Here is a 15206-nt window from a genome sequence, read left to right as displayed (position 1 = left end):
CTTGATTTTGGATTTCTGGTCTCCAGAACTTTAAGAGAGTACATTTCTGCGGTTAAGAACCTTTTAATAAAGGGATTTGTTCTGTGAAGTTTTGATTCAGTTGAGGGGCCACACTTGGGGATCTGGGGGGCCACATGTGGCCTTGAGGCCGCAGGTTCCCCACCCCTGGTTAAGCCATTAAGTTTGTGGTAATTAGTTACAGCAGCCACTGGAAACTAATACACCTTCCAATAAATTCACTTTTTGCTTAAGATGGTCAGTCGATTTCTGTTGCTTGCAACCAAGGAACTCTAATTGAAACAGTTCCTCATTTTAATGATTTACTCTAATGAATTACCCTCCAACTGGATTCCTGTCACTTGCAACGTGTTCTGGCTGGTACAATCACAGACAAAGCCTGTGCCAGATCCAAGACTGGAACCAGAGACTGTGGATTCCAAGCCACTCCACCTGCTGCCCCCCACCCCCAATCACTCAGAGAAGCCAGCTCCATACAGTGTCCCTGGGCAGGGCTCTTTATTTGCATAACGGGTTTCACTGACACACAGGAGTAGGAGTTGTCCGTTGCTATTCTGCCAGGACCACACACAACCTTGTGGGGGGCACAGCCCACTCCAGCTTTAGAGACTTGTTTGCCGGGTCAGAAAGCCTGGAAGCCGTCTGGCTTCTTGGTGTGTTTGACAAGACCGTGGGAGTGGTGCATGCAGCCCTTCTGATCGGGGCCCCACGTTGAAAGGCGAGTGTGCAGGAGGGCTGGAGTGTGCTGAATTCGTGACAGCCCCTTTGGCTTGGCTCCAGCCTCTGCTCCAATCCGGAGACTTGGCATTCATGGGTGAATTGGGGACCCACTACGTGCTAGGCCCTGCATATGACGTAAGACTTCAACATGCAGTTCCTTCTGCTTGGAATATTCCTCCCAGGAACCCCTTTGCCTAATTAGCTACTTATCTTTTTGATGGCGGATTGGATCGTCACTTGCTCAGGACAGCCTTCTCTGACCTTCTTGCGTGCGCAGTGGTCTCTGCTACATTATACACACTCAGAGTTCCTTGTACTTAGAGCGCACTATTATATATTTATGTGATTATTGCATTAATGTCCGTCTCCCCTACCAGTCCAAGCTTCACGAGTATAGGGATATATATTTTATCCACTACTGTATCTCTTGAGCAGTCAGTAAATCAGAGCCCAGGTGGGTAAGTAAAGTAAATCTGAGGAGTGGTTGGGCTTAACACAGCAGAGTGTGTGTGTATGTGTGTGTGTTTGCGTGTGTGGGCAGCAGGCGGGCGAGACGCTATGGGGAATGGGAGAGTGCACGCCTCACCCAGAGAAATTCAAATTTTTAAAATATACTAAAAATACTGTTCAGCTAAATAAAACATGTCTGCAGGCCACATGTGAAGCCCTCACTTAAGGTCCTTCCAATAGATATTTGTTGAATGAGTAAGGGAAGAACCTACAAGGACGTCATTGTAAAAACTTCAAGAACTAAGCAGGGACGGGGAGGCAGAGCTGAGAGGGCCTCCATTGCAGTCTTGTTCACACCCTTTGAGGACTGGGTCTCTCCCTGCTATTCCTCTTCACTCTCCATGCGTGGCACCCAGGAGGCCAGAATTGATCGACTTACTCGACATTTACTAAGTATCTACTCTGCACCAAGCCTGGGGTTCCGACAATGTCTTCTGTCTTGAGGCTCAGTATGATGGGCAGATAGAGCCACAGTCAGGCAGTGACAATATAGCGATGGGTGCTATAGCCACAGAATGTGAAAAGGGTATGGGAACTCCTCCCCCAACCTTCTCAGCAAGTGGGGAGAGGACTCAGCAGGTGAGTATAAGAGCTGTGCCCCGGCAAGGATGAGGGGCTGGAGCTGGCCAAAAGTCTTGAGTGTGGGCCTGGATGGCCACTCAAGGCAGGGCTGGAGGTCTCTGTGGTGGGCAGGAGGGAATTCCCAAAGTCAGCCTGGAGGGGTCTGGGCGGCAGGTGTCCATGCATGGCACACCCCCTGCCACCAACATTTCTGAGCTGGGCTGGCTTGAATTTAGTGCCCACTCTTCTCCACTTGGCTTTCCTCTCGCTCTGGGTCATAGACTTGTGATCCTGCAACAGATGGGCTGGAATCTGGAGACGGGGGCAGGGAGTGGCCCACCTCACATGGCAGGTCCTGGCACAGCTGGGTCTAGACTTGAGGCCTCAGGCCCTTTCAGATTTTCTTTAAATCAAGTCAGCCCTGGGAGGAAGGTGCAGGAGAGTATTGCTTAGCAAATCTTGCACCAGCTGAAGAGGCAGTTCCCTTCTCCTCTCTCTCAAGACTCATCTTTGAGAGCTGACTCCTATCAGAAGCTTCTAGAAAAGAACCATAGCTGAGGTCCAGGTGTCATTCATCCAAATCTCCTGTCTGGTCCTTTCTCCTACTCTGAAAGGGGCCTCTCACCCTGTGGATTAACTTTGGGGATCCAGGAACCCCTTAAAACCTCATGCAAACTTTGTGAGGTCAGAAGAAAGAGGGAGTTGATGGAGCACTGGTTCCAGCAGACCAACCAGCCTGGATTCCAAACTGGACTCTGCTACTTCTATTGTGTGGGTTTGGTGAGTCATTGCTCCTCTGAGCCTCGGTTTCCTCATCTGTGAAATGGGGATAATTCTCATCCTCCAACACAGGGCCAAACACTGGCTAATATATAGGAGGTGCTCAGGAATCACTGGCATCCATTCGACTTTCTCCCTCCTGCTCATGCCTGCTTCGTGGACGGCTTCCAGGCTGCTGTCAGAATCTCGCAGAATCTAAGTAGTACCATCTCCTGCCCCGGGCCTTGGGAGGAAGGTGTGCAGCTTCTGAGTCCCCTTTCTCAGGCCAGCATGAGTGGCCCTGAGAGGTTCACTACCACGAAGAACTTAAGAGGGGAGGAATCTCTGCTCTGTTCCAGCTGACTGCAGGGGCGTGGGAAGGGGTCATGGAGCCCTGGTTCTAATAAATCTGTGGCTTTGGAGACTCACTGGGCGCCTCCAGGTCTGCAGACCTTCCCTCCTGAGAGGTCTCTCGGGATGTCTCCAGAGACGCGTCTGACACCCCGTCAACACTGCTCAGCAAGTCCTCAAACTCTCGGTGGCCACTGTTGCGCACGGCTGCCTCCAGAGCCTTCTGGCGCTGGTAGAAGTGGGAGAACTTGTTGAAGATGATGGTGATGGGGAGCGCTACCACCAGGATGCCCCCTAGGATGCAGCCCGAGGCTGCCAGCTTGCCAGCCAATGTCACCGGCACCACATCCCCGTAGCCCACGGTGGTCATGCTCACTGTGCCCCACCACCAGCAGGCTGGGATGGTGTCAAAGCCCACGTCCTCTTCCTTCTCAGCTGTGTAGGCCACGCCGGAGAACACTGACACACCCACGGCCAGGTACAGCAGTAAGATGCCCACCTCACGGTAGCTGTGCTGAAAGGGAATGTAGGAACCCAAATCAGAGCTGGCTGGGCTTACAGACCTTGTGTTGGGTATATGGGGAAACTGAGGCCCAGAGAGCATAAGGGACAGGTCCAAAGTCACAGAGCAAGGTAGAGCTGCTACCAAGACCCAGAACCCCTGACTCCAAACTAAGATCTTCCAACTCAAATAGGAAGCAAAACTCCCTGGGATTGAACACAGGCCTCATTTCTGTCATCCAAGGTGCCTGCTAGGCCACCAGTGCTTCATCTAACTTGAGGGTTACTGGTGGCAACAGCCAGTGACCAAAGAGCTTGTGATTTTTACACTGTTGCAGGACCAAGAGAACCATAGTTTATATTCCACAATGCAGAGTTGGTTTCATGTACTTTTGATTTGTTTTGACAAGTAGGAAAATATTTTTTGCCCCTCTAGGAAGCTGAGAGGCTGTAAGTTCCCTAGACCACGCACAGGATGCACTTCACTATGGCAGTCCCTGTTTGCTCTGTCCCTGAGGCCAAGCACCAAGGCAGTGATTCTCAGAAAGGTAATTTTGCCCTTGAGGGGACATTTGTCAATGTCTAGAAACATTTTTGGTTGTCACAACTGGGACAGGTGTACTATTATCATCTAGTGGGCAGAGGACAGGGTGCTGCTAAACATCCTACAATGCACAGGACAACTCCCCACATCAAAGAATTATCTGATCCCAAGTGTCAAGGCTGAGAACCCCTAACCTGGAGCAGGAACTCTCCAACTGTAATGTGTGGCGGAATCACGTAAGGATCTTGTTTAAAAAGCAGAACCCAATTGAGTAGATCTGGGGTAGGGCCAGAGCGTCTGCACTTCTAGCAAATTTCCAGGTGATGAGAAAGCTGCTGGTGGTCAGCGGCCTCACTTTCAGCCTCAAGGCTCTCATCTGGGGTATCTTACACCTGTATCTCGGGCCCGGCAGTTCCCATCAATCCTCTTCTTCCTCCTTGCAGACAAAGCTGGCAGCACCAGGCCTGGCTCTCTGCATGGTGGAGGCAAGGCGAGTTCTGGGGCAGAGGGAGCTTCCCTGCAGAGATGCTGAGCTCAGGGCGTCTGGCTGATGGAATTCCCTATACCTGCCCAGTGCCCTAGGATTCTGCCCAGGTCACCTGCCGGTACCCAGTCTCCTGGTAGCCCTGCTGTAAGGGCATGCAGGAGGCTTTACTAAGCCATGGGTGGAAGGGATCTTTTACCATCTTCTGGGGATCCTCAGCAGGGTTGCAGGGAGCTTTAGAGACAGAGCATGAGGCACTGGAACCAAGTACAGCTGGGCTCTTCCCTAGGCTCCACCACTTACTAAGGAACCTCCGGCAAGTCTTGTCACCTCTTGGAGCCTCAGTTTCCACATCCACAATAATACCTGCCCCCCGCTAGCTCCCTACACCCTTGGGATAAAATCCAAAGTTGTGGGCCAAGAGTTCATGACCCTTCAGTACCCTGCTCCACTCACCTCCGCAATCTCACCTCTTCCCTTCATGTCCCCCTCCCAGCCATTCATCCTGCTCTCTCTCCAGGCCTTGGCACAAGCTGTTCACCTTGCCTCCCTCCCCAAACCAGGCTAATTTCCCTGCCTTGAGTGTGAGCTTGCCAGGGCACTGGTTCACCCCCAGCGCAGTGCCTGGCACAAGGACGGTGCTCAATAAACTGCAACCAGGCTTTTAAAAGCCAACCCTCCAACCTCAGCTTCTTCATCTACGGGAAGAAAATAAATAATAGCATCTTCCTGAGGAAGTTGTCCTGAGGACTAAATTGATAATGGATGTGAAACGGGCACAGATTTAGGGCTCAGTATTAGTGCGGGGGCTATTTCTAGACTTTGCCTATTAAGGGAGACCTATGACTGTCTGTGCCCCCGATAATGCAGAAGAAAGGCTCTGGCAGAGAAGCCAGTTAGCATCCTGCTTTGCACATCTGCGGGCTATGTGTTATTTTGTGTTTGACGGATATATCAAAAGTGACCTTTGTCTTGTTTTTTGTTTGTTTTGAAAAGGAAAGACAAGCAAAGCTATGCCTCAGTTTTCTCCTTGGGAAATAGAGGTAACAGTAAGCTCTTCCCTACAGGGCTGTTGGGAAGGTCAGACCAGATGTGAAACTGTACACCTGGCATCTAGCTCTGTGCCTGGCACAAGGGACTGTGTCTCAGTTCAATGTGCGCCTGGATGTGGCAGGTTTGTAAGTTCACCCGCCAACCTGCCCGATGGCTACACCCGCCCGCCTCCCTCCACCCCAGCGCGGCCTGCTAAGGTCCTACCTTGAGCGTGGCGCCCAGCGAGCGCAGCCCGGTGGAGTGGCGCGCCAACTTGAGCACACGGAAGATGCGCATGAGGCGGAACACCTGCACGACCTTGCCCAGGTGGCCGAGCTCCTCGCCACTCGTGCCGCCGTGGTTGTTGCCCCCGAGCGCCACGCTGGCCAGCAGCGTGAGATAGAAGGGCAGCACCGACACGATGTCGATGAGGTTGAGCGGGTGGCAGAAGAAGTTGCGCGTGCTGGGCGCCAGCAGGAGGCGCGATGACACCTCGAAGCTGAACCAGGCGATGCAGAAGTACTCGAGGCGTCGCAGCACCGGGTCGTCGCGCACGTCTTCCGCGCTGCGGCCGGCGGCCACTGTGGCCACGGCGGCCGCCGCCTCGCGGGCCTGGTACTCGGGCAGGCTGTGGATGCACATGGCGGCGATGGAGGCGAGCACCACGCCGATGGAGACGCAGCTGAAGAGCTTGCTGGGCAGCGAGTAGCCCGGGTTCTCCATGGTCAGCCAGAGGCGGCGGCGCAGGCGGCCGCAGCGCGCAGCACCGTAGCGCGCCAGCTCGCGCTGCACGTCGGAGATCTCGTCAGGGTTCGGGTCCACGCTGCTCGGCGTGTCGCTGTCCTCGTCCCAGGCGCGCGGCCGCGCCACGCGCCGCTCCAGGTAGCGCGCGCGGCAGCACGCGGCCAGCGCGTTCTCGCCCAGGCCCCAGTAGTCGGCCTCCTGGCCGAAGGCGAAGACGCACAGCTCGTCGAGCACGTGCAGGCGGCCGGTGCGGTAGAAGTGCAGCAGGCTCAGGAAGAAGCCGGGGTGCCGGTCGAAGTAGAATTCGCGCGCCGCCGCGTCGTAGTCGTCGCACAGGCGCCGCGCCTGCTCCTCCGACCTCGCGGCCTGCAGGCGGCCCAGCCGCGTGCCCGGGAAGCGCGCCACGGCGCGCGCGCTCAGCCGCCGCCGCACGCCGCCCACGTTCACGCGCAGCGCCTCGTCGCTCCGCCGCCAGGGGACCCCGGAGTCAGGCTCCCCGGGGTCGGGCTCCGGGGGCTCGCTCACCGGGGCTGCAGTGCTCCCACCTGCGAACACCGGAGGGGCGCGCTGAGGAGGGGTCCCCAGGCCTCCCGTCCAGGAAAATCGTGTTAAAATATCTTGCTCCATCCACCAGCCAGGGGGTGTCGGAGGCTCTGAAGTACCTGGTACGCGGTAAATGCTCTGTAGCTGTCAAGTGCCCTCTGGACTCAGAGTCAGGCCTGGATTTGAATATCCCCCAACCCCCAACGGGACACCTTGGCCAAATCAGTGACCCTCCGCATGCCCATTTCATCTTTCTTCTGCGGAAAACAAATGCTGAGATCTACCTTGAAGGATTATGAAAGCAATGGAATGGCAGGGTGTCCTGGCACCTGGTGGGTGCCCATGTAGGGTGTCTCCTGTTCCCCGACAAACTTGGATAAGCACACCAGAAGTCTACTGTGGGATCTTGGACATGCCGGCCCTCTGAATCTTAGTTTCCTGCTCTGCAAAGTGGGGATGTTAATACTTACCATCTAGGGCTGCTGGGGGAATCAGTTTAGACCAGTTGTTCTCAAAGTGTGTTCCCCGGACGAGCAGCATCAGCATCACCTGGGAATTTGTGAAAGATGCAAATTCTTAGCCTGCCATAGATTTACTGAACCAGAAACTCTGGGGGTGGGGGTTCAGCAGTCTGTTTTAACTCGCTTCAAGGGTGATTTGGATACATAGTCAAGTTTGAGAGCCACTGGCTTATAATTATGTAAAGCATCTGTAGAGTTAGACCTGACCTTGAACCTTGGCTCTCTTGTGTGACCTTAGGCATGTCACATCACCTTCCTAAGTCTGTCAAATGGAGATAAAAATACCCACCTCTAAGTGCGGTTAGAAACATTAAGTGATCTAATATATTTATTGGGCCTGGCTCACGGGGTTTACAAAATTATCCGCCTGCGTCATTGTCTTCTGGAGTCAGGCAAACCGGTTTATATCCACACTTGATGCACCTGGGGCCTTGAGGAAGCTCTTCGCTCTCCAGGACTCACTTTCCTGCACAACGCACAATGCAGACAAGAGTGCCTGCCCACAAGGATGGCTGGAGGATTAAGGTAGGTTATGGAAAGGGCTTGGCCTTAGTGGATACTCAGGAAGGACTCAGGTCTTTCCACTGCCCACTGACTCCTGGCTCTGCTGGAACTGAGGGCTAGTGACTCACATCCTGACCCTTGGTAATGTCATCTGCACTGTGGGCTCAGTAATGCCTACTTCCCTGGGTGGACTGAGGATCAAGTATGCATCAAGCCAGCCCAGTACCTGGCAGGGAGCCCAAATGCCCTTCACTTATCCTGGGCTTGGTATTAAGCTGATCCTTAGCTCTGTCACTTGTGTGACCTCAGGCCAGTCTCTTACCTGCTCTGGGTTTTAATTCTCTTACCTCTAAGAGAATGGGGATAATGGCACTTTGGATGAACAGTGACTGTATGTGTGCAAAGCCCCGGAACACAGTCGGTGCTCAATAAGCATTGACCCCTTGTAGTTCCCTCTGGTCAGACCTGCATTCAGATTCCGAGTCTGCCACTTACTAGCTGCTGACCTTGAGTGGCTCATTGCCCTCTCTGGGCTTCAGTTTCCCCCTCTGTACCCTGGGCAACACTATACTTCCCATGAGAGGCCAGGAGGATTAAATGATGCAAGATGTTTATCAGCAGCACAGTCCCTGGCACATAACCTGTGCACGTAAATATGTGTGTTCTGCAGCCCCACTCCCACCTCCACCTGGATCTGGCATTGGAAGATGAACTTTCTAATCCAGTTCCATCATCCACTAGAGGCATGACATTGGGCAAATCCCTTCATCTATCTGGAACTCACTCTCCTGCTCTGTGAACTGGGTTAATTAGTTCACCAAACATTTCCTGACAAGAATCTGAGTATCAGTAAGAAAGATTAAGTGACTTGTTCAAAATCACCCAGCTAGTCCAGGGCACAAATAAGGGTGGAGATCAGGCTTTTTGATTGGAGACTCTTTCCACCCACTTATATTGAGCACCTGCTACCTTCCGGTCGCTTGGCTGGGCTTTGTACACACCGCACTCTGTTTAATCCCCACAGCAAACCTGCCAGGGAGCTTTTCTGCTCCCATTTTACAGATGAGCAAGCAGGACAGGCTTGGCTCTCCCCAAAGCCTGCCACCTCACGTCGCTCCGTCCTTGGGGGCCTCGCCTAGAGGGGGAATGAGCACCGGGAACTCCAGGCATCCCCGTCTCCCACTCGGGACCTTGCCCGGACCACGCCCCTCTCCGAGGAGGCCCCTTACCTGTCGCGGGCCCTCCTGGGCGCCCTGTGCGTGTGTCCCCAAAAGCGCCGAGGCTGGGGAGCCTCTGGCTGTGCTCTGGCTTTTCTCTGTCCCGGCGGCCCCGCCGAACCTCGCTGCTGTCTGAGGCCCCGCTGCACCCTCCTCCCTGCTCCTTGTCCGCCTCCGTCCCCGCGGCTGAGGACGCATCGATCGCTGCCGGGGGAGGGAGGGAGGCCGCGGGCAGCCGGAGGCGGTGGTTTCTATTCTTGACTTGATTGGGTGGTAGTGGTGTCTGGAGACCGGACCCAACAGCCAGGGCATCCTCCCGAGTCGGGGTCCCAGGAAGGAGGGTCATTTAGGCGATGGGGATCCCCCTAGGGAGGGATTTCAGCTGAAGCTTTTCTGGCAAAGGAACAACAGTGCGGTTTGCTTAACTGAGTGCTTAGTATGTGCCAGGTACTTCATCTGCTGCAGGTGACTTATCTGTTATTCCTGACACAAAGTAGACAGGGACGGCTCTTATGTCCCCTATTTTACAGGTGAGGCCCAGACACCTGCTCAGACTGCGGAGGTCTGAGTAAGGGAGTTGTAGAAGGTGGCTTCAACTCCCTGGGATCCCCAGGCTGTGCCCAAGCCAGCTCAAATCCTATTTCTTCCCAGGTGAGCTGTGAAGCCTGAAATCGGTCCTTTTGCCCCCTGAAACTCAGCGTCCTCACCTGCCCAGGGATCCCTGATTCCCACCTTCCAAGTGGGTTGTGAGGGCAAAGGAGAACTGTGCCAAAGAGCTTTGTAAAGTTGTGTGATCCTCAAGCATATACATATTGCATAGCTACTGTGTGCCTGGCTGGGGAGAGGGTATTGGAGACACAAGGCTTCACAAATATTGTTACTAATAATAATGATAATTAACAATATTTATTGAGCCCTTATCTTGTGCCAAGTATAGGCCTCATCTCATTCAACCTGCAAATATATCATTCCTATCTCACAGGTAAGAAATGTAGGCTTTGAGAGGCTTGGTGACTTGCCCAAGGTCAAATTTCTGAGTCCTCCAGGCCAGCACCATCCAATAAGTCTAATGTGAGCCACATATATAATTTAAAATTTCTGATAGTAACATTAAAAAAAGTAAACAGAAACAGGTGAAATTATTTTTAATAATATATTTTATTTAACCAAAATATTATAGATCCAAAATATTATAGTTTCTACATGGACTCAGTAAAGAAATTATTGAGATATTTTACATTTTCATTTTTATACTAAGTCTCTGAAATCCAGTGTAGTTTTTTATTGCTGCATAACAAGTTACCTCAATTTAGCAGCTTAAAACGATACAAATTAATCATCTCACAGTTTCTAGAGGTCAGAGGTCTGGGCAAAGCATGGCCGGATTCTCTATGTAAAGTCTCACCGGGTTAAAGCCAAGGTGTTGGCCAAGGTTTCGCCAGGGTTGAGGTTCTCATCTGGGGTTTGAGATTTTCTTCTAAGCTCCCAGACCGTTGGCAGAATTCATTTCCTTGTGGTTGTAGGACTGAGGTCCCCCTTTTCCTGCTAGCTGTCTGCTGGAAATCAATCTCCGGTCCTAGAAATCCCCAGACATTCTTTGCCATGTGGCCCCAGAGGCAGTTCACAGCGTGGACTTTCTTTCAGGGAAGCCAGAGTGCTGACTTCCAACTCCTGTAACCAGTCAGAGAAAATCTCTCCTTTTGAAGGACTCCCCTGATTAGGCCAGGCCCACCCAGGGCTGTCTCCTTTCTGCTGTGTAACACACTTTCACAGCTGTCACCTACACTCAAAGAGGAAGAGATTATACAGGGGCGAGGGTCATTGGGGATTATCTTAGAATTTTGCCTACCACATTCACCTAGAGCAAATCTCAGTTTGGCCTAGTCACATTTCACATGCTCATTAGCCACATGTGGCTAGTGGCTACCATACTGATCAGCACAACCTAGAGCTTTTCCCTTCGAAGTAAGAAGGTAGAGCAGGAAGCTGCTTTGTGATCGTTTTGCCCAACTTCCTCATTTTACCACCAGGGAAACTGAGGCAGATCTGCAGAGAAGCAGGTCTCCCATTGCCTGGCCTAGGACTTTGTCTGCAGCCTTGGCTACCCCTAAAACTCAGGCGTTCTTCCTGGAGCTGGAGAGGTGGTTTCCAAAAAGGGAAAAGACAGTCCTGTTTCCCAAGGGCAGATGAGAACAGGACCGGGATCTGGTTTCATCCTCAGATCAGGTTGTGGGAGGTAAACGAAGTTCTGGATGAATTTGAGTCATAGAAGTGGGAAGAGGGGCATTGTGGGTGTCTGGGGCTAAAGGGCTATCAATGTCCTTTATGCACCTGGATAGGCTGTCCCCCAAATTCTCCTTCAGTCCCTGGCCAGGAATGGTCATTTGAACCCATGGGGTCTTACCTGAAGAGTAAGCTTGATGTTGCGGAAAATAGATATATTTGAAATTAAGCTGATATGAGTGTGGCAGCCAGCTTCTAAAATGTCTCCCTGTGATGCCTGCCTGGTGGCATCCATGCCCTTGTATAATCCCCTCCCCTTGCATGTGGGCAGGACTTACTGATTTGCTTCTAATGAACAGAATGGTAGCAAACGTGATGAAATGTCACTTTTGTCATTAGGTTACTTAAGCTTGTGACTTCCAGCTGGCTTCAATGAAGCGAGTTGCCATGCTGGAAAGGCAAGGAAATGAGGGTGACTTCCGGCCAACAGCCAGCTAGGAACTGTGATATTTCATGAGCATTTGTGGAACTGAAATTCTGCCAGCAACCATGTGAACTTGAAAGTGGATCGTTCTCCAATTGAGGCTCAGATGAGACTCCCACCCTGGCCGGCCCTTTGATTGTAGCCTTGTGAAGCAGAGACTCGGAAGCAGAGGACCCAGGATTCTTGACCCACAGAAACTGTGAGATAATAACTGTGTGTTATTTTAAGCCGCTACATTTGTGGCAACTTGTTACACAACAATATATACTGAATACACTGGGTTTGAATCCTGCCTTTGCCACTAAATTGCTCTGGAGTGATCTTGGGCCAAGTGTCTCCTTGGATCCTTACTTTCCTCATCTGTAAAATGGGGACAACGTCTACTTTTCAACACATGCTGTTCTCTCTCCATGAACAACTCTTCCTGTTTTTTTGTTTACCCAGTGAATCCGTTAGGATTTAATTTAGCTGCAGGACCAGAAACTGAAACACAATGGCTTTACTAGAGAGGAGTTTACTTTTTTTGGCAGGCCAGAGCAGGTGCAGCTGCCACGAATGGCATTGAAGATGCAGGTTCCTTGTAACTTCCTCCTTCACCGTTCTTGTGTAGCTTTCATCCTTACCCATAACCCCTTGGGGATCTTTTACCCCTTTTGTGCACTCTGGCTCCTGAATTTTTCCTCCTGACAGTTAGTACCTGGGGCTTCCCCAAGGCTGCTAGAGTCTGCTTTGGCTACACACAGTGAGAGCCTAAAGTCCCTGGGAATTTATGTGTCCCACGTACACTTGTCTCTAGAACTGCCCTGTGGGACTTCACAAGATGTCATTGCTGGCCTCTTCTCTTCCTGGTGCACTTCTCTACTCCTATACCCATTTTTCCTGGAAACATTTCCAAGTCATCATATAAAGATATGAATCTTCATCTCAAGATTTGCTTGGGTGGGACTAAGACTGTCCTCAAGGATGCCAGATGGCTGTTCTGGCTGCATCAGCCATGCTCCAGGAAGGACACAGGGTAAATGGATGATGGACACAAGGCTGAATCTGCCTCATTAGTCAGGAAAACAATAGCTCTCCAGGAAGCCCCTCTCAGTAGACTTTCCTTTACTTCTGATTGGCCAGTCCTGGGTCACATGGCCATCCTTAGCTGCAAGGGAGCCTAGGAACAAATTTTTTAAATTTTAATTTACTTTTAAAAGTTGAAATATAATGTTCTTATACTAAAGTCCACATATATGAAGTTACAGCTAAATTATTATTTTTAAACAAATTTGTGCATCCATGTAACTGAAACCCAGGTCAAAATATAGAATGTCACCAGCACTCTAGTAGCCTGGAGGTTGGGTAGGGCAAATATTTCCAGCTGGGGACAGTGCTATTGGTAAGGAAGAAGGGGAGAATGAACCCTAGCAGTGTCACACTTGGCTAAATCCTGCTAAAACTCAAGGTTTTGACTTGGATATTGCCTCCTTTAGGAAGCCTTACCTAGTTTCCACAGTGAGTTAGGTCCCTTTTGGACTCCTATAGCCTCCCAGGTTTCTTTAGCTGGTATATATCATGCCACTATCTAACTAGAGCTTTGTCTCATCCACTAGTGCATGAGTTCTGTGAAGGCATGGCCTAGAGCCTATATTAAGTGTTTAGCAAACATTTATTGAATGAGTGAGGAGGAAAGGTTGGAATCTGCAAAAGGAGCCAGGTGTCCACCCTCCCAGGAGACTTTCCAGACGGGCAGTGAGCCTCTAGAATGGACTGTGTAGATGTTACCATCTGTAGCCAGAGAAACCACAGTCTGTGACCTTTCACCTCCTGTCATTTCAGAGACCTAGATCAGAACTCAGAGCCCCTAAATAGCCATGGGGCACTTAGCAGCCAAGTCTTTTTTTTTTTTGCTACAAGGAATGAAATAAATATCCAGAAATCAACTCTTAAAATAGAGTTGTTTGTGTTACCTGGCAAAGAATTCAAAATAGTAATCTTCCAGGAGGATCACTCGAGGCCAGGAGTTTGAGACCAGTCTGGACAATATAGAGAGACCCTATATCTAAAAAAAAAAAAATTAGCCTGGTGTGGTGGCGTACACATGTAGTCCCAGGTACTTGGGGGGACGAGGCAGGATCAATGCTCAGGAGTCCCAGGCTTCACTGAGCTACGATTATACCACTGCACTTCAGTGCGGGTGACAGAGAGAGACCTTGTCTTTTTATTTTTATTATTATTTCAATAGATTTAGGGGGTACAGTGTTTTTTGTTACATGGATAAATTGTATAATGGTGAAGTCAGGGCTTTTAGTGTACATGCCACCAGAACAGTGTACATTGTGCCCAATAGATAATTTTTGATCCCTCACCCCTCCCACCTTCCTCTTTTCTTAGTTTCCAATGTCCATTATATCACTTTATGGCCATATATGGCCATAACTGGCTTACCTGGGAGCTTCCTGCTGGGGCCCCTTAATTTTCCTCCTGATGCAGGAGGAAAGAAACCCAGGGCAACAAGCTGTCACCAGCAGGCTTGGATTCCAGTTGTCTAGAATTGAGCCTGGTCACTTAACCGTTTTGGGTTTTTGTGATGCCTGTTTTTCAGATGTGGAAACAGAGTCTTTAGAGCTGAAAGGAATCTTCAAAGACTAAATGTAATTGATTAGTGTAGTTATAGTAAGGATGTAGTTTAGGATTAGACTGTGTGGGGTTGAATCCCAGCTCTACTGTGTATAAACTGTACGACCTTGGCCAAATTAACCTCTTTGTGCCTCAGTTTTCCCATATGTAAAATGAAGAAAATTAATGAAGCTTACTAGTAAGGCTGTGAGGATTTTATGAAATTATATATATATGTAATTAAAACAACATCTGGCTTGGGATAAGCCCTGTAACTGTTAACTGTTGCTGCTTTTATTAACATCTAAGGAGGAATATGGTATGGTTGAAGCCCAGATCTGTCACGTCTCAGCTGGGGGTCCTGGGCAAGTCACTTATCTCAAAGCCGCTGGCTATTTCTATGGATGAATAGAAATAGATGAATAGATGGATGAATGAGATGATGTTTTAAAGGGAGAGACATAAAATGGGCATTCACTGCAGACTAATAATCAGTATCTGAATTAGTCAACTCTTTGTGATAAATCTCCCCCCAAATCTCCATGGCTTCCTACCACAAACATTTATGTCTCTCTCAAAAGCTTGAGATTGGCTGGGAAATCTCAGGCCTGCCGCATGTCTCTCATGCTGAGACTGCAAACTCTTCCCATGGCAGAGGGTGGAAGCCATAAGAAGACTGGGGCCTTGTGTTGAAACTGGCACCCCATCACGTCCACCCACATCCCATTAAGCAAAACGAGCCTCATAGCCAAGCCCCAGTCACTGGGACAGGGATGTGCACCCTCCCCCAGGGAAGCCATGGTACGCATGGGAAGGAAAGGGGCAATTGTGCGTGAATAATCCAGTCCACTGTATTATCTGTGTTAACTACCTGAGGTTATATATAGAT

General features: G+C 50.5%; 1 protein-coding gene across 1 annotated transcript; it reads right to left on the bottom strand.

Moving 5' to 3' along the window:
• Positions 1–2968: 2968 nt before the first annotated feature.
• Positions 2969–7313, bottom strand: KCNS1 (potassium voltage-gated channel modifier subfamily S member 1). The gene is made up of 3 exons (XM_069496333.1): positions 7238–7313; positions 5706–6769; positions 2969–3433 (listed from the first exon to the last, which is right to left on the bottom strand). Exons 1-3 carry the CDS (start codon positions 7311–7313, stop codon positions 2969–2971), a joined length of 1605 nt encoding a protein of 534 aa, XP_069352434.1.
• Between the last annotated feature and the right edge of the window lie 7893 nt (positions 7314–15206).

The sequence above is a fragment of the Eulemur rufifrons genome, chromosome 20 (assembly GCF_041146395.1).
Source record: "Eulemur rufifrons isolate Redbay chromosome 20, OSU_ERuf_1, whole genome shotgun sequence".
In the NCBI taxonomy this organism is placed as follows: Eukaryota; Metazoa; Chordata; class Mammalia; order Primates; family Lemuridae; genus Eulemur; species Eulemur rufifrons.
This window is presented reverse-complemented; position numbering and strand designations above follow the sequence as displayed.

Excerpts from the sequence above, each read along its gene's own strand:
- KCNS1 (XM_069496333.1), bottom strand. The coding sequence starts at position 7,313 with ATGCTGATGCTGCTCGTCCGGGGAACACACTTTGAGAACAACTGGTCT. Across the intron at positions 6,770-7,237 it reads TCCCCCAGCAGCCCTAGATG|GTGGGAGCACTGCAGCCCCG; the intron begins GTAAGTATTAAC and ends CGGTGTTCGCAG. Across the intron at positions 3,434-5,705 it reads CGCTGGGCGCCACGCTCAAG|CACAGCTACCGTGAGGTGGG; the intron begins GTAGGACCTTAG and ends ATTCCCTTTCAG.